This window comes from Psittacula echo, assembly GCF_963264785.1.
Source record: "Psittacula echo genome assembly, chromosome: 9".
Classification (NCBI taxonomy): Eukaryota; Metazoa; Chordata; class Aves; order Psittaciformes; family Psittacidae; genus Psittacula; species Psittacula echo.
The window spans coordinates 19,574,974-19,600,705 of NC_137745.1; the positions used below are offsets into that span (position 1 = coordinate 19,574,974).

The 25,732-nt window shown below is 43.3% G+C and overlaps 1 protein-coding gene across 7 annotated transcripts in view; it reads right to left on the reverse strand.

The window, feature by feature from the left end:
* The window catches only part of DCAF1 (DDB1 and CUL4 associated factor 1), a 54,810-nt gene extending 33,773 nt beyond the window's left edge, over nt 1–21,037 (reverse strand). For 6 of the 7 annotated variants that reach the window (XR_013957638.1, XM_080625362.1, XM_080625363.1 and 3 more), the window contains exons 1-9: nt 20,901–21,037; nt 15,471–15,588; nt 11,040–11,116; nt 10,442–10,515; nt 9,332–9,445; nt 5,951–6,088; nt 4,433–4,936; nt 3,152–3,253; nt 1,766–1,924 (exon numbers count right to left, since the gene is read on the reverse strand). Coding sequence is in view for 6 of the 7 variants with exons in the window: in XM_080625362.1 (XP_080481488.1) it covers nt 1,766–1,924; nt 3,152–3,253; nt 4,433–4,936; nt 5,951–6,088; nt 9,332–9,445; nt 10,442–10,515; nt 11,040–11,116; nt 15,471–15,580 (1,278 nt within the window). In the remaining variant the exon portion in view is untranslated. Of the gene's footprint in view, nt 1–1,765; nt 1,925–3,151; nt 3,254–4,432; nt 4,937–5,950; nt 6,089–9,331; nt 9,446–10,437; nt 10,516–11,039; nt 11,117–15,470; nt 15,589–20,900 lie in introns of those variants that run through there. The other variant, XM_080625366.1, reaches the window with a different exon arrangement.
* Nucleotides 21,038–25,732: the final 4,695 nt, after the last annotated feature.

Sequence of the window (25,732 nt, forward strand, 5' to 3'; positions counted from 1 at the left end):
CTGGTGTTGGACATATTCAAAGAATACACTGCTACCAGGTCCAGCCTTGGTTTCACTTCAAGACCAGAGGCTTGGCATAAACAAGACAAAGGACTGCCCTTTGAAACTTGCTTCCTCTGAAATCCAAAGACAAGAGAGGAACGTACCACAGAAAACTGCTCTACCTTGTATCTATATTAGAGATAACATACAGCAGATGAGTTGATGTCACTACAAAACAGCTGCATGGTTTCATGACATGGCCTGAGGAGACAAAATCCTCACATAGCACCCTGCCACAGCTTTTGATTATCCTTTTGAACAACAATTCAGGCAGTAAGTGGAATCAGGAAGAAAAAAGGAGAAAAGAGAGCATACAGAGTTTTCTCATGACAAAGCTCACAGAAACACCAAAGCAGGTTATATGCCACCAGGATATATCTTTCTGACATAGTGGGCAAAAAAAGTGGAGGGAACATTATTCCAAATTCACTTTTATTGCCCTTGTGAGATATAATAAAGGATACAGACACCCCTGATCAATCACGATTACCAAAAGGTTTTTGAACACACTCGTACAAATGCCAGCAGAATCCATACAGACTGAGCCTTAAACAACCACTACTAGTCCAGCCAGTATGTCCTCAAGAGTGTTAAGCTTGTTAAAATCACAATACACACTCAAGACATTGTCAAAAACTAGGAATATATAAGCAGAAATGTACAGTTACCAGTTAAACTGCTTCAATATTCAGCCAAAAAAACTAAACATGAAAACCCAAATAAAAACCCTCAAGCCCCTAGACAATGCCAGGGCCAGGCCAGGAATGCAAAGTTATCACTCAAAGCAGAGCAGAGCTGCAAGGCTTTAGACTACAACTTCGCAGTTGCTTTGAATGTTAGAGCATGATGTTCCTATATGCCAGTACTAATGCTCTCAAGCTGAAAGTTCATCTCTTTTGCTTGGCACGGTAGCAACTTCAGAATAAAGTGGATCAGTTCATAGCACGTAAGTGCTGCTGCCAGTACAAAAAAATAAGGAAACAGAATCAATATTTAAAGTACCTGGGAAACTGAAGCTTAAAGGTGGACTGCCAATATCAGCCTGTTTAAAGTGATCTTGCTGGAGGAACACAACTGAACTGAGAGGACGATTTCTTTTAAGGCTTTTTTTCTATGTTAAAATATGAAGTGAGGAATTTCACCTTCATGGTCAGCTGTTTTGACATTGAGAAGCTCAGGCCACAGAGAACTTTTAGTGTCATTTAGTTTGAGTTCCTGAACAATTCAGACCAGACGTGCACTGGTGGTCTGCTGCACTCCAGCACCATCACAGAGGCTGTGCTGCCGCTTGGAATCTGACTTGTGGTACATGTAACACTGAAGCTATCCACACTGGGACCGTGCATGGAAAAACACAATCTTGAGTATCCATTGGAACAGCCAGGAAAGGAAAGGCAAATGAGAATGGGGGAGGCTTTTTGGTTTTGGTGGGGTTTTTGGAAGAAAATGAAGGAATAGTAAAATGAAAAGGGAGATAAAAGTATTGAGACAATGCTGACAAGACAGAGATCTTCAGTTAGCTCCCTAGGAAATGAAATCCAAACTCTTGAAACAAAACACTCAAATACACCATTATTCATATACTACCAACCACCTGCACATACCAAAGTCTATATAAATTTACTTTTTAGGTTAGAAGCTGTTTGTTCACTGTTTGAACACAGGTAGAAACACTGAGAAACAACAGAAACTGCTGCTGTTACAGTGAAAGCATGCCTCTTACCCTCTCCATGGCATCTTGATTGTAAGACAAATAATACAAGCACATGGAGACCCCTGTTGCTGCCATGGAAGGACGAGGAATCTCCAGCAACTTTTGCACTCCTCCATGAGCAACAAACTCCGTTGCAAACTTGTTGTGCAGCAGCAATGATGCCAAATGCTAAGGAAGGATAAAAGCAGATTAGACTGGGATTCTTCAAACTGTCATGAATTCCATCCCCCACCCCACAGAAAAACAGATGGCAGAAGAAACACATGCTCTGTGCTTTGTTCACCTTATTTTCTCCTCCCATTACATCTAACTGCAGAACGTAGTATTTATCCCAACGGCAAAAACAAAAAAGACACCGTAACTTTGTATTACACATCTTGGAAAAAATACAGGAGAAGCAGAGCAACTTAGAAACTATCCAATTGGCTACCTTAAGTCTTCCTATTCTTTTCATACTTACTTGCCATCATCACCAAGAAATATTTAAATTTGAATTCATAGTTTGTAAATGCCACACTGCCAGCAAGAATAATGTTATAAAATAAAGTTTAAAGGCTATTGTTAAAACCAAAGTCTGCAGCTGCACTGAAGTTTACTACACACTCCTGTATTACTAACACCTTCAGAAGGAACAGTAAGAACTGTAAGAAGTAAGTAAGAAAGAAGGAACAGTAAATCCCATCCACTCCCAGCTGAAATAACCTACAACTCTGGTAGGAACACTGCTCCTTGTAAATAAATTCTCAGACAAATGACAGTGAAATAAGGAGACAGATGACGCTTGGAGGATGAGAGGCAGAGAAGTTACCACAACAGACAGAAAGAACACACAGAAAAATACAACTTGTGCTGCTGCACTGCAAGTTTGGCTTGAATAAGGTTATTTTTGTGGTTCTGTACCTTGGGCAGGTAACCTTAAAGACTAATCACACAAAACTATTGTATTTCAAACATTAAGCTCAGAGATGTCATGCTGGGGCTTCTGGGAGTAAGCCGCTTATGCTTCTTACCCCTCACAAATGTCCTGTGAGAAGACAACCAGTGGAACAACTCAGGAATGCTGTCTAAGGGCAGCAGGGACACAAGCATTTGACCAAAAAAAGAATTTTTATCCTCTTCATTTAGGCAGATGGCAGGAGAAATTAATGGCACTTCCTGCACAAGTAAGATCTTTTCATCCCTTCCCCCCCTTTTTTGATTTTAAATACTTGAGAGCTATAAAACAAAAACCACAATGCATTTAAGCTGAGTGAAAGCCAATTCCAACTCCAGCGAATGCACACAGGCCTAAAGAAGGTGAGCATTTGCCTTTGCCGCAAGCAGTAGATATACATTCAATCCTTTTACAATGTTTATGGTCCATTTTAGACCATAGGCATTATGAAAGTAATTTACCTTAAGGGCCTCAAAAGTGAGCAGCACATCGTTGGTTTGCTTCAGGTCGATGTAGTACATCATCAGGTCCCTTGATCCCAGTTGCATAAAGATGGGTAGCAGCTGAGAAAAACAGTGGGAGACTAGCTGAATGTTTCATGGGAAATATAAGATCTCTTTTGGGTTTTACTCTCTAAAACCCCCAATTTTCCCCTATTAGCAGATACCTGTTATGAGAGGTCAGTGGTAACCAGCTCCATCCATAGGAAGCAATAAAGGTTAACAGACCTCTTGTAATACATCTGCTGACTGCAGCAAGGTGCATGACAGCTGCCACACGGAAATCTTAAGACTCTCCTTCAAGTGCGGCTATGGCAAATCCACACAGATACCACCCTGGCGATAGGTTCCACTTTCCATCTGTGCAAAGACAACTACCCAACAACTGAACAGAAAAAACAGGAGAGCAGGGCAACAAACCAAAACCCTTTGCATAATTCTTTGTGTAACAGCTTTATAGTATTAATTCCTATTTTTATATCCTATTATTGCTGGCATATGAAGTAATCCAGTCAGCATGCAGGGTATTAGGGGGATAATGGTTTCTTTGGCTCTCACTGAAGCAAGGCACACACGTGCACACACATATAACGTATATCACAAAGCAAAACTGTGTTGCTTTGTTCTATTTCAAATTAAGCTAAACCACCTAAAAAAAGATTAGGCAGGAATAAAAGTGGCCTGCAGACCTATGCTAACTTAAGGTTTATGGATAAGAGAAAAAAGGAAACACATTTTGGTAAATCTGGCACTGCCCAACTACTTTGTCCATTTAAGTAACAACAGCTCTCAAAAACATCTGCATAACATCATAACTCCTGCAGAGCTTAAACCACTTCATTTTTAATTTCAAGTTCATTATTTCCTCAGACTTCTAACTGCAGGAGTCTCTCTCATCCCCCAGAGGAAAGATGTCTGTATTTCAAAGTGACTTGCCCTGTGCCATCTAAACCATCACCAAATTCAACAGAAACTAAGAATAAAATACCTACTGCCATGCTCCAGCTACTAGACCACACACCTGCTGGGCTTCAGTTTGAGTGTTACCTACCAAGTAATACTCAAACTAATGACTTCACCAATTTCAAAGTCATCAACAGCTCCAGATAGGTTACCGATCTCCTTCGTATCAACCAACATCAGAATGATATGAGAGTTCTGCAAATTTGTCTCCACAATACCACTCAGTTTTGTCAGGAGAATTCAAGCACAGGGTGCTTCCTCCCACCTTCATGTGCTCACCTCTTGGTACTCCCCTAAAGGAGTCAGGTACTGAAGAATTAGCCTCTGCTCTATGGCGGGAGTCAAAGGGTAAAGTGTATAATTAGTGCCAATCACCCATGGGGACATTTCTGACCAGCTGCTGTTGGACAGTTCAACAAACATCCGTTCTGGTTCTGAAGTGGAGAAGCCCAGCTTCTGCTTGGCCTTCCGGAAGCCGTCTCTTTCATGCTGTTTCCCTGATTTGCTTTTTCTCAGTCCTCCATCATCTAGCTTTGTAGCAGAGTTTACTCTGCTACTGGTCTTATGACTTGAATCAAGATGAAAGGAGATATCCACATCACCAGTAACTTCCTCTTGCTCTCCATCTACTGCCATCTCCCCATAATCCATATCCACAGCTTCTTCATCTAGAGGCAGCAGAGGATCTGATGGCACTTTCCGAGGACTGGGACGCTTGTTTTCTTGTTTTGTTGTCATTTCAGTCACCTGGAGCTCTCGTAGCCGCCGAAGCACCAAAGCCACCTGTTTCACAAAAGCAGCATGCATGAGAACACACTTCTTGCTTTGGTCATGCAACTCACACTGGCAATGTTTTTTGTTCTTATCATAAAACCAACCCTGCAGCATAAAGTGTGTAAATAAATGCTGTGGTGTACATTTACCCAGAGAAATAATGATTTCAAAGTGAATAAGAAAACTCCAATCCTTTTCGCTACAGCTACTTTCATTTTAAAGTATTGGCACCTCATCTCCTGCATAAGAAGGAAGTGGTTTAAAAGCCATTAAAAGCAGATGAGCTATATTGGTGCTAACAGAATCACATACCAGCTTGCACCATCCCTCCATTGTCTCTGCCTAGCCTAAAGGAAACATTCCCTTTGAAAACAGCAGCTTTGACAAATTGCAGGTCCACAGAGCCTAAGGTCATGCTTTTACTTTTAAAGGCTTTCTCTTTGCAAGAATTAGGATTCACCTATGCTTAAACACACCGTACACTGTCCTGGGAGACAAATTTGCCTACCCTATTTTCTAAAAGTCATCTCAATTGCTGGTAAACATCATACAGAATCAACACGAAACTGGTAAAAGGTTTAGTACTGAAGTGAATGAAATTTCATATTAAGCTGTTCCCATGTTGATTTACCTTTCATTTTAAAATCCCTGTCTGGTACATAAATCACAACATGTGACAGTTACAGATGTAAAGCTTCTGAAAATGTTTCTTTAAGGAAGCTATGAACGTGAGTCCCATTAAAAAGCATTATTAGCCTTCTTTCCTAGGTTTCCACTAGTCTTTTTAGCACAACTGGTATAACACAATAATTACACTGCATGCCCCAAGCTCAGCAAATGGGGGAAATCAGTCAGGAAAGGATGGAAAGCATGAGCTACTGACTCGCACAGATATTATAACAACCACCATGAGACCCATATACTAACTCATGTATGTGAACTCCCCACAAATGAAATAATTAAAACCCAAACAAGGTAAGGAAATCCACCCTCTAAAAAGGGAAGTGATGGAGAGATCGTTACCAGCTGCGAGTTCTCATCCCTGTAATTTGCAGCAATATCTTGGTTTTCCATAGCTCCTCCTAATAGTCCCGTTGCATACGTCCTTAGTGGCTGGTCAGCCTCTCGTGCCCACTTAAACAGATTTTCAACTATGCCTTCCTAGAATGAAGAAAATAAGAAAGCAATTCCAACAGTTACATTCCATTTGTAACTTCTCAGTCCCAGGGAAAGCATCTGTTGGTAACAATTCTCCCTCTCTCTAGCAATGACCAGGCTACATTTCCTACCCATCACGTAAGTAAGCAAAAATATATGAAACCAGAAAAAGAAATAAATTAACATTTTAAGCTGCATAAAACTATTACCAGGCATAAGATCTTTGGAATGAGGATTTGCATACCTGCAAAAGCGCTTCTGGAGAGGCCAGTCAACCTACTGCCTAGGAGGCAGCCAAACACTACAGGTATAAATTGATGAGTTGAAACACACAAGCCCAAAGCTCCTGCTGGTTTCACCAATATAGAATCATAGAATCACAAAATGGTTTGGGTTGGAAAGGACTTTGTCACGATTTAAGCCCAGCCGGTAACTCAGAACCACGTAGCCACTTGCTCACTCCCCCTCCGCCTTCTTCCTCCCCCCACTCCCGAAGGGATGGGGAGAATCAAAAGAATGTAACTCCCATGGGTTGAGATAAGAACAGCCCAGTAACTAAGGTATAACACAAAACCACTACTGCTACCATCAATAATAATAATAATAATGGAAATAACAAGGGAAGAGAATACAATTGCTCACCACCCGCCGACAGATACCCAGCCCGACCCAAGCAGCGGTCTAGCCCTTCCAGGTAACTGCCCCCAGTTTATATAGTGGGCATTACATCCTGTGGTATGGAATACCCCTTTGGCTAGTGTGGGTGAGGTGTCCTGTCTCTGCTTCCTCCCAGCTTCCCCTCCTCCCTGGCAGAGCATGAGACTGAGAAAGTCCTTGGTCGGAGTAAACATTACTTAGCATCAACTAAAAACACTGGTGTTATCAGTGTTGTTCCCAGGCTGAAAGTTAAAAACACAGCACTGGAACACAGGAGAAAAATGACTGCTACTGCTGAATCCAGGACAGACTTTAAGATCATCTAGTTCCAGCTCTCTGCCACAGGCTGGGTCACCTCCCAAAAGACCAGGTTGCTCAAAGCCCCATCCAACCTGGCCTTGAACACCGCCAGGAATGGAGCATTTACCACTTCCTTGGGCAACCTGTTCCAGTGCCTCACCACTCTCACATTAAAGAACTTCTTCCTTATATCTAACCTGAACTTCCCCTGCTTAAGTTTAAACCCATTCCTCCTTGTCCTATTGCTACAGTTCCAGACGAAAAGTCCCTCTCCAGTATCCTTGTAGGCTCCTCCAGATACTGGAAAGCTGCTCTGAGGTCTCCACGCAGCCTTCTCTTCTCCAGGCTGAACAGCCCCAACTTTCTCAGCCTATCTTCATATGGGAGGTGCTCCAGCCCCTGATCACCTTCGTGGCCCTCCTCTGGATAAATCTCCAGCAATTTAGCAGATTTCAAAGAAGCCACATTGAACTGACACCAAGTAGAACGGAATTTGGCTAAATCTTATGTTTCACTAAAAGCTTACTAAGGCTAAATTGAAAAGTCTTAAACGAGCAAGCTACCTGGTGCCAGAGGAACTCTTTATACTAATGACTACTCACTAGCCAAAAGAACAATTCTCCACAATGTTTGGGGAGGAGAGAAATGCATGCAGGTATATCAATCTGTATATATGAAGATCTTCATGTTAAATATGGTTAATAATTTTAATAGCAACACAATCTGCAGTGTTCAAACACAGGCTGCCAGGCATCTTTTCTTAACTAGGTTGGATAAGTGTTATTTAAAATTTAAAATAGTCAATTGAAAATACGATGGTTTAGAATGAAAGATTCCTTTTTTACCTCATTTTCTCTCTCTAAATCACTATTGGATGTTGAAACATCACGCAACACATCATTATCATGACACAAACACTGCACATAATTTGAATCACAGATACAATACAGTAAAAAGATCAATTAAAGGTAATAAGGAAGACATACATTTCAATGAGAACTCTCAGCTTACAGATTTTTAAAGAGTTGCCTGTTATATATTTAAAGAAAACTGTATTATTATTTAAATGCTCTGAAATGTCATTAAAAAAAAAAATTAAGCTGACGAGACACAAGGTACCATGGCCACCAGAGGGCCTCTTCCTGGCCAGAACAGCACTCTCTTGAACCGGATCCCTGAGCTACCCTGAAATCTCCTGCATACATACAGGAACCTAAAGGGCCACAACAGAACTCTGTATATTCATAGAACCACAGAATGGTTTGGGTTGGAAGACACCTTAAAGTTCATTTAGTTCCAGCCCCCTGCCATGGGGAGGGATGCCTTTCACTAGACTTAGTTGCTCAAAGCCCTGTCCAAACAGGCCTTCAACACTGTCAGGCATCGGGCAGCCACATTCTCAAGTCCAAAGAACAGTCCTTAAGTGTAAAACTTAAGTGAAAAATACACTCTCAGTTTACCGAGAGACTTAGTCTGAAAGAAAGCTATATCCTCTGCAAGTAGGGAACAATAGTCTTGTTAATTTTTTTGGATTAAAGCCTTGCAGCCTTAGCTTTTGGACAGATCACAAAGACCTCAAATTAAATTCAATCCTTCACAAAGGGAGCACATTATTATTTCATTTTATCATGCTTCAGAATTCATGTCTAAATTTCCAACAGTAAAGAAATTATTTTAGACTTCTGTATCACTACAGAAATCACTACCTGATTTCCAAACTTCAGAAAAGCATTACATTAATTTTCAGATGAGGAAACTGTGGCTCAGAAGTGAAATCTACTTTCTCCTCACTTTCAAGCCTCTGTGCATTCCTTCAGAAAAGCACACTTGCTAACACAGAGAAGACTGATTCAGCTGTCAATCACAGCTCCAGATAATCCCCACAAAGCATGTGGATTTCAGACTGCTTAGTTAAAGTATGACTCGCTTATCAGTTAGCTCTAATACTGCTATCGCTCTGCTGTAGCTGAGGATTACTGGACAAGACTCCTACAGCAAGTTTGCACGCTCTATACAGCCTGTGTCATTCACAGGCCTATAAAATAATTTGAATGACATTTCCCAAAACATTACACTAAGTTCCAGCTCCTCTGTTTGAATCAGTCCTGTTATACCTTAATAGATGTGAAATACCCAAGATTTGACCAGTTGAACATGCCAAGATCAAAAAGCTGTGAACAGATTGTTTCACAGAGACAGGATTTTAACATGGCTTTTTACCAGTTTCTCTTATGGGAAAGACCACTGTAGTACATAATTCACCAAGATTAAAAAACAGGCCTTAGATACCTTTTCCTGAAAGACAACAGCTGTTTCCAGTCCTGGCATGATATCCAGAAGAAGTCGGCAGGCAGCAGTGTTTAATGGAGGTTCTCTGCTTGTCATCACATAAGCGTTCACTAGCTAGAGAAGATCAGGAACAACATTGGTTTGAAATTCAACTCTGAACAAAACCAGTGCAGTGAAAGCCTTACAACTCCCACAGCAGCAAAATGATTAAGTAAGAAATGTCAGTATGTAAGCCCTGGATCTTAAGATGACCAAACCTTAACCTGCTCCCCCCGGTGCCACAGAAATTGAAATTACTTCTCAGAGAAACAGGATTCCCCTTTGCTGTGCACCAACTAAATACCTAACTTGAACTGAACTGTAAAGACAAGTGCCTGTAAAAAAAAAATTGCTGTTTAGTAATACACAAAAAAACCACAAAAACGCAGTAGCTAAAAAAGCCAACATAAAAATAGCACCTTTTTAATGGCATCTATGTTCGCTTATAGCTTGTGGTTTAAGACAGAAAGCTACGTGCAAGCAATCTGTCAGAATCTTACAGCAATGTCTAGTGCTTGCAGGGATGTGAGGCTACCAAAAATTCTAGCTAGTAATTCGTGTTAGAGTATAGCAATGCAAGAGGAAAGTCAGACTCTCGCCTTCTAATTCTCTGTATGAGTCTTCTAGAGCTGACATACAACTCTGCTCCCCCAGGCAGTCCAGCATTTCCAAATATTCTGAGACAGGGCATTGGAATTAGTGGTATTAATTTCACCTACAAAAATTATGTTTTTAAACTTGTATTAGAGGAGCTACGGTTATTTTCAAAGAGATTGATAAGCCTTGAGAAGAGCTATTTCAATTGTTACTACACACATTCCAGCACTCCTGAACAGCTCATGAACTTCCCCTTCCTTGAGTCCCTTTAATAATTTAATGCAAATTAGTTGCACTTAAATAGATTTTAAAAACCACAGCTACGGAAGAGCTAGTCCTAACAGCAGGAAAATAAATATTAAATAAGTAGTGAGGTTAACCAGCACAGATTAAACAAAAATGATAAGGTGATGTCCAGAACTCAAATCACAGAGCAACACAGAATTGACAAATACTGCTGTAGAGCAAACCTACTGCGTTCATGAAATCATCATTCTTGAATAGTATCCTCAGTAAGTGACCAAGCATGCACTCTGGGTCTGCTCGACCTGTGGGAGAAACAGGAAAAGACTCAGCCATCTATCTCAGGATGTCAAGATTAATACTGAACTGCTATCTTCACATACTCTAGTTAGCCAGACCTCTCTCAGAAGGAGAATTACAGAAAAAATCATATGAATTACTCACTGACTTAGCATTTTTTCCTAGCAGGCATTCCATCCCTAGAATACCTGCTAGTCAAAGCACAACACATTTTAGTGGTCTAATGGTATCCAACTATCATTTTCATACAGTGAAGATGCAGATGTCAGGCAAACTGTTCCAGTAACTTGTAAATAAGTCACCTCCAAAAAAAATAAATCCAAGGATAACAAGATAAGAAGCATCACTGGCTGTACATCAAAACTGCCAGATATCAGCACTACAGCACAACTATCCAGTGCAAAAGCAGTTTCAGACCTTGATCAGCAGTAGGTACATTCAGGGTAAAAATAGTTTACTCTTAAACATGAACTACCTGGTATCCATTGTGACAGAGTTAGTGCTGCCAAAACCATTCAGGACATCTTACCTGGGTGTCGGTCATCAAATGGGTCCGGATCCCCTTTGCGATACTCTTCAGTCTCTTTCTCAATCAGCTCGGACATTCTGCAGAAGGAATGACATCAAATGAGCAGAATTCACACTCGGTCTTCTCCTAGGGCACAGCTCCTCACAACAGCCTGTCTGTCAAACTGCTATAAAACAGCTCATCAGCTTTCATTTGAACAGTATTCAGTGCCACTAGAGGATTTCAGACTGTTCACAAGAGGGGTGAGAAAAAAGACTTGCCACTAATACCTCATTCCCCCCATTGCTGTTCCAAAACACGCTGAACCCATATCAACATACCAGTGATATCACAAGCATGATACTCTGAGGGGCCAACACCTCTTACTTATGTTAGAGTCCTAGTGATGTTCTGTGACACAAACTGTAGAGAACCAGAGTAAATAAAGGGCTCAAGAAGTACTTCTCAACATCACATGGTCTTTCTTTTCCAGCAAATCAAGTCCTGAAGAGGTGACTTAGTCCCCTCTCCTCTTCAGTCTGTGCAGGGGCACCTGCTCAAACTGCCTACACAACTTTTTGTTATTTATACATATTATATTTTAATAATACTGTGTGATAGTAAAAGTATTTAATATTTAATAGCGTTGTGTAATCTGTTCAGCATATCCCTTCAGCTCCATCAAAGCTCAACTTTTTAGCCGTGTCAGCCACTGTAATGGGTAAGACAAAGAGAAACTCAGCCAGCTCCCTATTCATAGACCTTCAAAATACATTAAATGCTTAAATGCTCTCCAGACCAGGAAAAAAAAAAAGAAGGCCGTTTTGAAGCTATACCCTCCCCTAAAACGAGAAGCAGCCTCATCAAACACAAGAAGTCCTATGCTCCAATTCATTTAGAATGGGCAGAAGGGGAATTAATTATTTTTTAGTTACACAAAATCAAGAAGAGGGAGATTATCTCATGGTCAAGCAATAAATAATTCCATACTCATCCCCTGTCTTTCTCCATAAAGTGTTACAGCAGAAATATATGCAGTTTGAGGGGAAATAAAGAGCAATATTCAATAAACAGTAGCAAATTAAATCTTATTTCTTTGGTATAAGACCTCATTCCCTCCCCCCTACTGAAATTTAGAGTGGGGTGCAGAGTCTATGTGCAGCACAACATTGTAAAACAAGTTTTTAATACCTTGAGACCAGGATTTATTACACGGGAGAGAGAACCACTGCAAAAACTTTTGTCTTTTGCAGAGGATTTCCCTTACAGAATGCCACTGACTTCTGCTCCATTCTGGTTACTTCCCAGAAAATATCCTGTGCTCCTGTGGACAATTAGAGGGAAGAATATACTTGGTCCTGCCCCTGTGAACTACGCTGACTTGCCCACATGTCAGAGGACGGTGTTATGAAGCCTGCCCAGATTGCAGGAACAGCAAATTAGCTTATCGGGAATGAGCAGAGAACTTTCCTGCTTGTCTCTGATCTGACAATTCTCTTTCAGCATATTGTTTATCCTATGGGCTTCTAATATTTACTTTTCGTAAGCCTGAATGTGAGGAGATGAAAACTGTGTCCCTTGCTAACAGGTGGCACAGCTTGAGCTCTCACGATTTGCTGGCAAAAGCAAGCTACTTATATACTTCTCTGCCAGCTCCTCTTTTTTTTTTTTCCCTGGGAACCAATAGCTTGAGAGGTGTCTGCTGACAGAAAACTGGGACAAATGGGGAGTTGAGAAGCTGCACCCTCAGCTTGTCAGGTCTTTTTAGGTGATAATCAGCATTTTGATAATGTGCCAGAAAGGACAGACAAGCAGCATGGAAAGTGAGCATAACATTCTCATCAGTCCATCCTGCTTAGGTAGGCAGCCAAGCAGCATGCCAGATGAAGCTGCCAAGCGGTTTCAGGGATGACAACATTATCACAGCCTAGATGAAAGAGGCTTGTGAATCACCAGTTATAGGGGGGTTGAGACCATTAGTCACAATTGCTTGAGTAAAAATAAAAAAGCATTGCCTCTTTAAAATTTACTTTCAAAAAGGAAAACAAAAGTAAAACACAGGCTTGTTTACAATACCCTTCTCTTAACTAACACATACAAAGGTGGCTTGTGAAGTGATTCGGATTAATCTATATAGATCAACAGCTTTGTCAATTCTCAGTTGAAGCAGCAGGAGAGTCAAACAACAGTGGTATACATAAAAGCATGACAACCTTGCAAGATTCCCAGGATCTAGAGGGCATAATATAAAGCAATCCTAATATCGCATTAATTCACCATTAATGACCAACCTGAGCCTTTACAACAGATCACAACAGCTTAAGATGCTTTAGGATCCCACACCACAACACACTTGGCTTGTGGAGATGAAGAATGATGTTAAGCTGCTGATTTACTCCCTTTCTGAAAAAGGCTCCAGGGATGCAGTGAGGATCTGACTCCCAGGATTTGCCAGAATGGTAGAACACAACTTGCATCCAGACTATGAACTAATGCTCTTGCAAGATCATTTCAATTTGCAACATTTTGAAGACTACGTATACACTAAATATCTGTTGCTTGCTGACATGCTTTCTGAGCAACTTTTTCAAATCCTACCTTCTGACACTCCAGAGTTCATAAATTCAGGAAACTGGCTTATTTGGAAGTGATAATCAGCTGTGACCTATAAGCCCCACTTATATTGTTGTTCTTGCCCTATGTCAAAACACTCACTTACTGCCCTTCCACATATGCTACTTCAGCATCACATTCAGCCGATCCCCATCCACACAGAGAAGTCTTCTTCTATTTAGCTCAAGAGGAAGGAAGTAGAAAAAATGTCACTCACCACCAAGCATGACCACAGCTTCCTCTGCCTAAAACAATATTCAAGGGCATTACTCTGCATCAGGACACCAGCAAGCTGCAATTGGGGATTCCAATTATCAATTCCAGCAAACTCCTTTAAATCTATGCTGTATCTAAACCCCTCTCCTCCAGACAGACATATGGCTTTCACTGATACCTGAAGCACTGTAAATCCAACTTCTGCCAGAGCCAGTAGATCCCCTTGCTATCTACTGTAAATAAATCTGTATTATCTCCACTAAAGCCAATATACCCAAGCTTTCACCATCCATAACCACTCTGCCTGCTGCACAGAAACCTTGGAGAACCAAGAGAGTTATCAGACTTGTCTGGGCATAAGTAATGTCTGGAACTCAAGAAGCTGAGGGGGAGCAAGAAGTGCCAGACTGCTATAAACACAAGAAAAGACATGTTTAATTTAAATAAATGTCTTTAAATTTCTTAGACTATAGTAAATTTCTGCTGTTTATGCCTGTAAGAAAAAGCCTTGAAATAGCAGGTTTCCTTCAAGACACAAATCAGACAATACACAAAGATACACCAAAAGATGCCTCATGATTTTCAAGAGACCTACTCATTTTCAACTGTTCAGGATTGCCTTTCTGCTGCTCATCTCCCTCTTCTGTGCTGCTATTTTTAAAACGTAGCAACAGCACCCTAGTGGTGCCCACTAGGTGAGACATGGCATAGATCTGTGCAAAGAAGCTCCACCAGATTCCTGTTCCTTCCATTCAGTGCCAGCTCAGGATCCGTGCACTGACTTGTTTGACCAACAATGCAGAACAGAAACCTGGTTTGCTCTTAAGCACAAGTGCAGTTAACTGTCTCTGCATATACTAGGCAGGCCACAGGTCTGTCACCAGCAGCATGAAGAATTGGGTGGAATTTCTGTGAATCTCCTGTTAAAGCAAGAGTAATATCAGTTTATCCAAGACACAATACAACTGACAATTCAAATGATTCTCTTGTAATAGAAGAGGTCTTATAATTAATGGTGTTACTGATACCTACACAGCTCCTTAGTTATTTATTGGTCCAGGGAATATTTTCCTCGTACATACAGTACAACACCAGTCAACCAACATCCAGTTTAAAAATAATTATTCAAGTTTCAATATTTCACTTTAAACATGCCCTATAAGTTTCAATAAAGTCTTTTCCATATAGTCTCTTGAATTCACCCAAGGAGTTGCTTTCACCCTTTCATTTAATCTGACCAATGTTACACCAATCCTAAACCCCACACCACCACTCTGACCAACAACATTCTCACAGCTTTTGATCTTTATCAATGTTTTACAAGCTCTTGGTGAAGACACCAAAGTTATTTCAACTATTTAATGATTCCCCTGACTTCTATTATTTTGGTGAATTTAACTCATGTTTTAGAGACAATCTGTGTAAATTCCCCTCAATATAAATCTTACCAAAAATTGTGTGTATTAAACACCACACTAAGAGTTCAACTTTCAAACCAAGAAAATTAATTACCAACAAGTAATGTTAGTAAGATATGTAAAAATCACAAGCAAAAACATGGTAAAAGCTGCTGTCAAGTATCTTCAGATATTCAGTGTTAGGAATTTATTTAATAGATCTTACCTGGTGAGAATAGGGACCATGTCCTGCCCGCTGCCATGTTCTTTCTCCCATTGCTCAAGCAAAGCAGTGAGCTCAGCCTTGGAGTCCACATGCCCAGATCCTGAAGTCATGGCTTAGCCTAAGGCAAAGGTAACACCCAAAAAAGAAGAGGGGAGGTGTAGAAAAATGAGCAAGAAATCCCATACAGTTTCACTATATTCATTGAAATAATCTAAATCAAAGTTTACACGTCATTGGGAAGAGGCAAGTCAGCAACAAGGAGTGAGAATGAGAAGATTAAGTGACTGCTGAACTTCACTTTCAAAGTTGGAAGTTCCTTTTTAGTCCTTTGCCTGAAGAATAAAGAACAAGCACACACTTCGAGCACAAGTCTTAACTGGTGTATGACAACCCTGACCATGATGGGAAGAACGCACCTAACCACAGGCGTGCTCAGTACTGAAGCTTTTCAAGCTCTACCTTAATGCCACGAGCAGACCTCAGTTAGCCTTTTGCTGTTGCTCAGAGATTTACTTAAAAAAACAAACAACAAAAAAAAAGAAACAACAAAGTTAGGACAAGAAGAGCATGATCAGTGTCATTCTTCCAGTTTAGCACCCTCCAGACAGCTGTGAAAGCACCAAGAATCATATTAGCTTCACACTGCCAAAAAGGCAGAAGGCAGTGGCTCTGAGCAGCAGCGGGCAGTGGAAGGAGCACCAAAAGAGCAGGAGGCGGGAAACAGCAGGTTGCTGCATTGCTACTTGTTCAAGGGCTCCAAGAACAGTCAGCGATTCCAGTAAGAAGGAAGAATGATCACAGGAGGGAGCACTGGAGCAATTACTTCAAGTTTATCAGTGTTTACTTGCAAGACAGCAACTGACAGGAGATTTATCTTCTCATCCTCATAAGTGAGATCCCATTACAGTAGTGAGAGACTTGTCAAGGTACTATTTAACAACAGGAACTATCACTCCAGATTCTGTCGAAGCCTCTGAATTTCCACATGTCAATTTTTGTCAGTCTGATAAAGATCTTCTAGAAATATTAACAGGCCAAACTGGAACAAAATCTGCCCCAAAACACTGCCAAAGCTCTTAGTTTCCAATCTGACAGACTGTGACCGCTGTGAAGAGTGGTAATTTCTGGAGGAAGGAACACCCAATCCTAACTTATAAATTGACCTTGTATTGGTGAGGGGAGAGGAGAAAGGGTCAAAGCAAAAGAAATTCTTTCACATCCAAAACCGCACAAGAATTGTCAGCATTTCATTAGCCAAATAACATGGCCAATATCCATCTGCCATGAGATCAAACATTCCTTTTTCATAACTGACCCAGAGAGAGAACTTCCCAAACCAATGTTAAATACAAATTTAAGACAGTGATATACACATCTACTCCTGAAATACATATTGATGAACCAGTCAAACGACAGGCTGTAAAGGGGGCCATAGGTCAACTGAGATTAAATAAGCATTTATAGGCCAGGTACATTCTGAAAACCATGGCCATGTTTAACCCAGTGTTAGATAACTCCAGCGGGTTAAAAACCTTTTCTCCCTCAGGGAATGGATGAGCAATCCTGCAGCTCTACCTCATGCCTCATAGGTGCTTCAGACTTTAACGTACTGTGACTGGTGAGTTAAATGGGAGACAAGAAGTGAAGATCACCTGCCTGAAGATGAAACTGACTGAAAGTGCACAAAAATCATGCCCCAAAGATGCTGGAAAAACAAACCTGCGACTATAAGACATCCAATGTGAAGAAAACCATTTTAAGAAGTACTTTATGAAGTGAGCATCTGCTACTAAAAAAACCTACCTAAGCATAAAGAAAGATGATGTTTTCTAAATGACAAGTAATTATGATTTTATCTGGAGCATTCACTTTTCATTCATCACAAAATCAGACTGGGGAAATTTGATGCAGATTTATAAATCTCTTTGGAAAAAAAACCCACTTTCTATATGCAGGCAACAACACCTAAGACTGTACACAAGCACTGAAACACCTCTGAAAAAGAAAATTATTCCAAGCTCATAAAGCTCCATTCCCTTTTTTATTAACTGAACAACACTTGCCAGCAGCAGTTTTGAGCTTTTAACTATACAGGTAAACATCCAGACAAATCTACTCAGCCTCAGAACAAAAGTGCTATATCTGCATTCAACCAGTTCAGACATCTCCACCTTTATTCTATATCCCTTGGCTGTAGACTGAAGTGCCTTGTGACCCCAAAGCTTGTGTAAGGCCTGTACAGGCCCTCCTGCAATCTAAAGAATAGTTTACTTCCCCCAAAAACCTTGAATTGCTCCAGCCAGAAAATATAAAAGGTCCAGCAATACCTGCAACAGGACAACAAAGTTCCAGTCAGGAAGACTATGGGAAATGCTCACATTGCCCTCTGGGACACTGTGTGCTACACCATAACCATGCAAAATCAGAAAATTCCCAGCTGTCCCTAAAATCTGGAAAATTACCTCACTTAAAGTACATTATGGGTCTAAATAACCGGTGCTGGCACACAACTGTTTTCCTGAAATGAAGTTAAAACATAAAAACATCACCCTTTCTATAGGTACACAGCAATGAAAATAAATGTCTCGCTAAGGCACCTCAACTATTCCAAACGCCTATCCCTCCCAACCTATTCAAAACAATTTGACTGTTCTACATGGCATCGCAAAGAGCAGCGACAATAACAACTGCCTCAGAAGCATCTGCTTCCACAGTTCTCATATTAATACACATTAGCAGCAAAATATAGATATATGGATAGAATAGTATGGCAGGTGAATAACTTTTTAAATACAAACCTCAAAGCAACTCCTACTGCACTCACTTTTTGCAAGAATTCCATCTTACACCCAAGTGAAGAACTCTACAGAAAAGGACAAGATCAGAAATGGCATGAACTAAACTGGAGCTGTCAGAACTATACCAGCCTGTTAGAAGTGAAGGTCTGCGAGAGCAACTCGGACTTTCACTATTTCCTTTGCACAGGCTGGTGAATAAATTCAATCTTAAGTTGCCTTCCAGGAACAAGCAGAACAGCAAGCAGCAGCAAGACGGGGAGCAGGTATCTCACTGGGGATTTAAATCCAGAGGGGGCATGATTTATCTTTTATAACATTTGGAAATCATGGCCTCTACAGATTTCAGTTACAATATGTAATAAGCTAAGGATAGGAATATTGTTTTTCCAAACACCATTACTGTCAATATTATATTTAGAATCAATAGAACTGAAATTAAAAAAGCATAAAGCACTTTCTCAAAGGATTTGACATTGAAAGACATATTTACAACCTTAACTATCACAGTGAATACTCCCACTGAAAATCCACATATGCATGTTTCAGCACTTGGCATCGCTTTAAGGTTAAACGCTACTTAGTACCCCAATATTATAGCAGAGATTTTGTGAGCACTGAACTGAGATGTAAAAATTGGGACAGAAAAAGGAAACCCAAAGAAGTATTCAGACACAGATACCTGGAAGTACTTGCTACTTACAGGGTTCTAAAATCTCAAGACACCTTAGTGCTTGTGTCATCTTAGTCAGACACCTCTGAATGTCAGAAACCCAAGCCTCACTGACCTCTAACTTCAAACCTCGAGCAGGTCATGACAGTTCAGGCAGTTCAGCTTCACCCTTTTGTTCCCCAACATATTTGAGTGTTGCACTGACTGCAACACTACTCCAAGTCACTCACTTATTGACTTTGTGTTGCATTCATGAAAAGGACTGCAAGGTTCCCAACACACTGACTTCGATGCAGATATACATTTTAAAGTGAGAAACCTCCCAGGCAAAAATGAATCTATTTGTAAAATCTGAAATCCAACAATTTGGTTACTTGAGAAATAAGTGCAAAATCCATATTTTAGCAATTTAAATGGAAAAAAAGAGCCACATAAACCCACAAATCATCCCTGAGGGTAAAAGAAAACACCCAAATTTAATCAACTCTGTAGAAAGACTGCACATTTAAACTGATATGTGGACAAAAATTACACAAGGATTTGTACATCCATGTGGACAGCACCAACTCACATTTTAATAACTACACTGTGACCCAGCTTAAACAATCAAGTTTCATATTGTTCCTAAACATGATTTTATGTGTGGCTGAGGACACAACGTAGATGAGAAGTCAAATATGATAATATAACACTATAAGGGAAAATTAAGAACTTACGATTGGAATCTAGTTACACACACAGCAAGCTGAACAGCGTACCTCTATGTTCATCCGTATTTATAACACAAATAATTCCCTACTTTTTAAAACAATTAAAGTCTCCCTTCAATCACAACTATTCTTTAAATTACGAGACACCAGACAGCTATTTGCCTAAACCCGTTCAGTCTGAAATAACCAGTGGTAATGAACTGTCAACACCAAAGTTCACTTGTGGAAGGAAGTATGCCCCAAACTAACCAAACCTCCACAATCTATGGAGCATAAAATCCTGGTTTGGTGTCATACATGAGGGAAGTCCTTGCTGCTTCAACTTCAAGCTGTAACCCCTAACAATACCTCAATATGGCTAGTACAGAACATATTCCTAGTGTTGCTTTAAATATTTGCTTTTAAAAGGACCAATTTTAAGGCCAGAGAAAACCACAGAGGTATTCAGTTTCTCAGAATTTCTGCTTTTACAAACCAAACATGGAACTATTGGCTGCTCTACCAGGACAAGCACAAAAAAGAGGAACAAACTTCTGCTGCCTACAAAAAGAAGGTAAAGAAAACAACTCTCTGTTTCAACATCAGTTCCCCTCTACACGGCTGGAATCAACATCACGAGGCCCCGACTTGCCCTGAGAAGCGCTGGGCCCGGGCAGGGCAGTGACAGCTCCGGCGGGGCCCGGCGGACCCAACGTAAGTAACCGCAGGCGCTGCCCGTTCGAAGCGGAGCTTTAAAGGATAGCAAAGGGGGAAGAGGGCGCATCCCAAGCCAGGGAGCCAGCCAGCCAGCCTGCCTCCTTCCCTCCCTCTCTACCTCCTCAAGCCGGCTCAGCGAAGCCTCAGGCGGACCGACAACTCCGCAGGCCCCGGAGCAGCAGAAAGAGTCCCAGAGGAAGGAGGCAGGGGGCGGGCCGGCCGGCGGAGCACCGGGGCAGGCGAGGCCGGTGCGGAGCAGGCCCACCCCCCGCCGGGAGAGCTGACAGGCCCGGTGGGGACGGGACAGGGTCAGCGCCCGCCGAGCCTCGCCGCCCCCTTCTCCCCTTGTGCTTCCGAGAGCGCCCCCTAGCGCGGGGGCGGGGCGCGCAGCCCAACCGGCCTCAACCGGCGGCTCTCTCAGGCCCTGAGGGGACCTTCTACCTCTGCCGGCGCGGAGGCCGCGGCCCCCAACCGGTCCTGCCTGACCGGGCCGAGCCCAGGCCAAGCGCGGCGGCGGCGCGGCGCGACCCGCCCCACCCGGACCGGCGCCCCGTACCTGCCCGATGCCTCGCTGGGTCCCCGCCGCTGCCTCCGGCCCCTGATCTCGGCCCCGCACACCCCGCGGCGGCCGCGATTGCTATGGCGGGCACACACTTTGCGCGTCACCACGCTGGGGGACGCGTCAAAGTGCGCGAGGCGGCGTCGCGGGCGACAGGCGGGGAGAAGAGAGGCTGTGGCGAAGCCTCGCGCTCGGCCTCCCGGGAAACGGAGTTCGGGAGAGGAGAGCCCCTCTTGCGCATGCGCCTTCCATGCTGCTCCGCGGAGGTCCCTGGGAGTTGTAGTCCCCGGTGCGCGCAGCCGTTGCCCGCCAGAGCTCGGCCCGCCCCAGCGCACCGCTGCTGCAGCGGCTCATAGCTAAGGGGCGTTCTCCAGGGAGGGAGCGGGGCTGTTTACTCGAGCTTCTTCCAGGCTGGCACTGAGGAGCTATCGAGCAGCAGCTGCCGGCCCTGATACCAGGATGTCGGCCGCGATAGCGGCTCAGCGACATGCACGCTGCCATGCCGCCCTCCAGCCCCACGGGGCACTGCAGGGACCTGCGCCATCTGCGCCCTTTTCTTCCCTTCGCACGCGAAAGCCCACTGTCCACTCGTGCCTCGTTCACCTAATTAACGTTACCTCTGGGCAGAGAGCGGGGTGTGTTAGTGGGAGGGCGGCTGGAGATGAGCTTAGCTGAGGAGCATGCCTGCTTCCGCTCCCTCTGCAAAGTGGTTTCTTCTCTTCTTATCTGCAAGAGAGGAACACCATGCTGTTTCTTACCAGTTAAACAGGGACCGGTTTTGGCAGTGGAAGCCAAACACCCACGTCTGCTCTGGGCCATGCCCAACAGCTGGAAACAGACTGAACTGAAGTGTTTCTCAGACTCTCCTGAGGCTAAACTCCTATTCCCACATCCCCACCCTTCCTCCTGGCTGTGAGAGTTCATCCTCTCCCCTGTCCTCTCCTCTCACAGCCCTCAGGAGAAGCTGTGCACATGCATCTGATGACAGTGTGCACAGAGAAACCCTTCAGCATTGTGTAGCTCTATTTGTGTTTCTTTCCACATGCAAAGTCTTCCAGTCCTCTGGGATCTATTTTTCCTTGTTTGTTGGCTCCAGGGTAGGAGTTGCCCAGCTCTTCAAGCAGTGATGTGCGCTTTCACAGCGGTAGTAAGTTGTTACTCTTCACTGTCCCTTGCCCCAGCATATTGAGTTACCTATGGAGAAGGTCTATGCACTCTTAGCAGGGTTACTGTTTCTTAGGGGGAAGAAGAGCTGGAAGGCTACAAATCTTACCCATGCCCTCGTGGCTGGTTGGAGGATCAAAGGTATCAGACCTGCCTGGAGAGTTATTATCCAGGGAAGAGCAGCACATCCACAGCTGCACTCTCTTCTCCCTGCAAGGCACCAGGCAGCCTCTGGGCCAGCCACAGCGCTGTTCAGGAGGAGGCCCCAGAGGTTAATGCTCCCACCTCCCTCATAGAATCACAGCACCAACCAGGTTGGAAAAGAACTTCAAGATCGTCAAGTACACCCCTTACCCCAGGACTGCCAAGTGCACCCCTAAACCATGGCAATAAGTTCAAAGGGCTAAAAGCAAAATGAAGGTTTCCAGTTCCTGCCACATCTGTGGTGCGCTGGAGATAAGGTCACTTTCAGAGAAAAGGGGGCTCAGTCCCATGGCTCACCCATGCAGATAAAGGGTCTTGGAGCCTGCTGCTTCATTGAGGCTCCAAGAGCCTGGAACATTGCTGGAACAGGATAGCTTGCAGCTACCTCTGCAGTTCTGTCGCAGCCTCCTATGCAGGCTGCCTGAAATGCTCAGGCCTCCAGCTCCTGCATTTCCAGGCCTCAGGAGATATTTGGGAAGGACTCAGTCTAACACCTTTGTTCCCAACAGGGCAGGTGAGGGTTCCACTGGCTCACTTGGCAGGGCTAAGACAGTATGAGCTCTCCTTTAATTTGGGTTGTCTTTAAAAACAGTGAAACCCCAGCTTGTGCTGCAGTCCTCTAGTAATTGCCCAAGTACTGGCAGAAGCTCTTCCCTTAAAAGAATAAGTGAGAGTTAAAAATTAGTAAAGAAGAGGAAGCTGGGTCCTCCCTCTCTTCATAAGCGCTAGCGCTATTCCCAGCTGAGATGCTTCCTGCCCCTCAGTGTGCCCATTAACCCCCTTTCTGACACTGAAACTGTATAACCCCCTACACCAGACAGCATTTGGACAGGTACAGATTCTGCTACCACACTTACAATATATGACTATGAAGTCTTGACTAACTACAGGATAACAACTGCAACAGTGAGAACCCTACAGCAGAAATCCCCCTGAGCAAGTAGTGAGTAAGCCCCCACCCTCTCACCAGCAGTTTGCTTTAATAGTGCAATTGAAGCAGGAAAAACATCAAGAAAACCTAAAATCAACAAAACATCACTCTGGTTAGCAGAACAATAAGAACAGCAGGTCAGCAGCAAGCTTGCACCTCTCACTCTGTAGGATCTTGTGGCTGAGAGAGAGGCCTGTGGTGTGCAGAAGGGGAAGGTTATCTCTGCCTGCTCACCTCCACAGGCTTCCCAGACAGAAAGACAACATACACACATAAGATGGTCAACTGATAGTAATGATGACTTACTGCTGAATCAAAGCTTGGGCACCCTTGAACAAAATAACCACTTCTTCCCATCACTGTCATATCCCAGATCACTTGGCAATACTGTGGTAAGATCAGCAGTTTATAAGCAGAGGATAAACCAACTTCATCAGCCTCTAATAAGCTTCTAGACTTAAGGGCAATTAACTGTGGGATCAGAGGAGGAACGGCACTGGTAAGAGAAGCCAGGAAGACAGAAGCTGTGTTTCCAAAGGATGGCGCGAGTACAGTGAAGAGTGAAAGTACATGGCAGATAAAGGCAGAGCCCCAGGCAGCAGCTTCACCTTCCTGCCTGAGCAAACCTTTGCTCTAAGAATGAGAAAAAAGGCTGTGATCAGGAAGCCCGCAACACTCAGGGTGCTCACTGCTGCCACCCTGTGAAGACAGGGAAGAACCCTTTAGTCCTTTAGGAGCATTAATTGCTTACCTTGACCTCCAGCATAGATCTACACTGATGAAGTTCATTGACTTCCTACACTTCACCTTTTATTAATTGCCCCATCTACCTGTGGGAGTCACTTCACTCATCACCATGTTTCTACTTGCAATTGAGTTTCTGTTGTAGGGTAGTTACTGACTTAGCAGCTACCAACCTCTGCAGCATAATTTTGCTACATGACTCATAGCAGGTGAATAGTAAGTCCAGTAGTAAAGTTCAGTCCCTTCTCAGCACTTGTGTGTATCACCCTGCTGCTGCAAACACACAGCACCCAGCTGGATTCCCCGGCAGCCTCTAGGGAAGGGGACAATGCCAGGAGCTGAACCTTTGGGAGAGTCTAAACCTGCCCTGTGAAGATGCCTATAAACTGACAGGTGATTCTGTACAACTCCCGTGCCCCAGGGGACTGCAGAAAGCAGGCGGGAGGTCAGACGTCTGGGGAGCTGTACCTGGAGCAGAGGACTTTTCCCAGCAGCACTGGAGGCTCGTCTGCCTGCACACCAGCTCGGCTGTGAGGCACTTCTCTATGGAGTGCTTTCCTCCCTTCCAGCCTGTCCCTCTCCTGCAGAGCCTGTGGGTGTCTGAGGAGTGAGCAGCAGACACAAAGCTCTCCCAGGAAGGCCTCAGCTCCAGCCTTAGCATCAACTATTGCTTTTCCAGCCTTTATCTCACCAACTAGTTCAGAGGTTGTTTTATGAGGTGTGATGAAGTACCGTGGCAGCTAACATTTGCAATGGTATCCCTCATATCACAGGAGCTTTAAACACTGTCTAGACTCCCCAACAGCATTTCTTTGCCATGTATATAATGCTAAATTTTTGTATGCTGTGCAAAAATATTGCTTGATGGATTAGATTATGGCCATGGGTGATCTGTGGGCAGCCAGCACATTGGCAAATGGTCTGCTCCCATTCCTTGCCTGTATTTGAGAGAAGGCAGATACTACAGTAGAAAGATGGGAGAAAAGAGGTTCCTGCAGGAGTAAGCAGGGGAAAGCAGTGCAGTGGGATCCTCCCTGCCTGGACAGATGGAGCAGAGCAGAGGGGCTGCAGGCATTATCACAGGTTACCTGCACTCCAAGTGACTGTGGACATATGGGGGAAAGATGTGCACTCAGTGTCCATGATAAATGCTGTGCAACGAGGGAATAGTCCAAGCACTAGATGGCACACCAGGATTATCACACCAGGCCAGCATCCTCTTGGAAGGAGAGGAGAGCCCAAGTTAGCCCAAAGCCTGAATTAACAAGCAACCATCCACGGCTTAGAAAGAGCCATTTGTGTGCAGACATGTAGAGCAAAACCATCCAACAACTGGATGGAGAAATAAAATGTAAAAGTGCAGAACAAAATTTGTTCATTCAATCAAATTCTGAATGTGCTCCTTTGCTGATTCTAAGTTATAGTGGGTAAGGCAGGGGAGACCCCCTCATAAAGAGGCAATGCACAGCAGGCAGCAGAGGTGGATGTTGCTCCAGGGACCACCTCTTCTGAGTGTTATGCCCGCTTTTGTGTATGGAAAGAGCATTCGAGTTTTCTTTCCAGCAAAAAAGGCAGAGTAAAGTGCAAAGAGAAGTTTCTTGCAGCAGATAAAACTTCCCCACTTCCCAGATGTAGATGAAGTGAGGTTTAGTGGCAGCAGGCTGATATTACCTGCTGCAAAAGTTCAAAGGTGGTTATTTGTGGGGAAGAAGAGTGATAGAAGAGTGATAGCATCACTCCTGGAGCATTTTTTCTTTTGGTTGGAGCAAACACAAGCTACAACCAG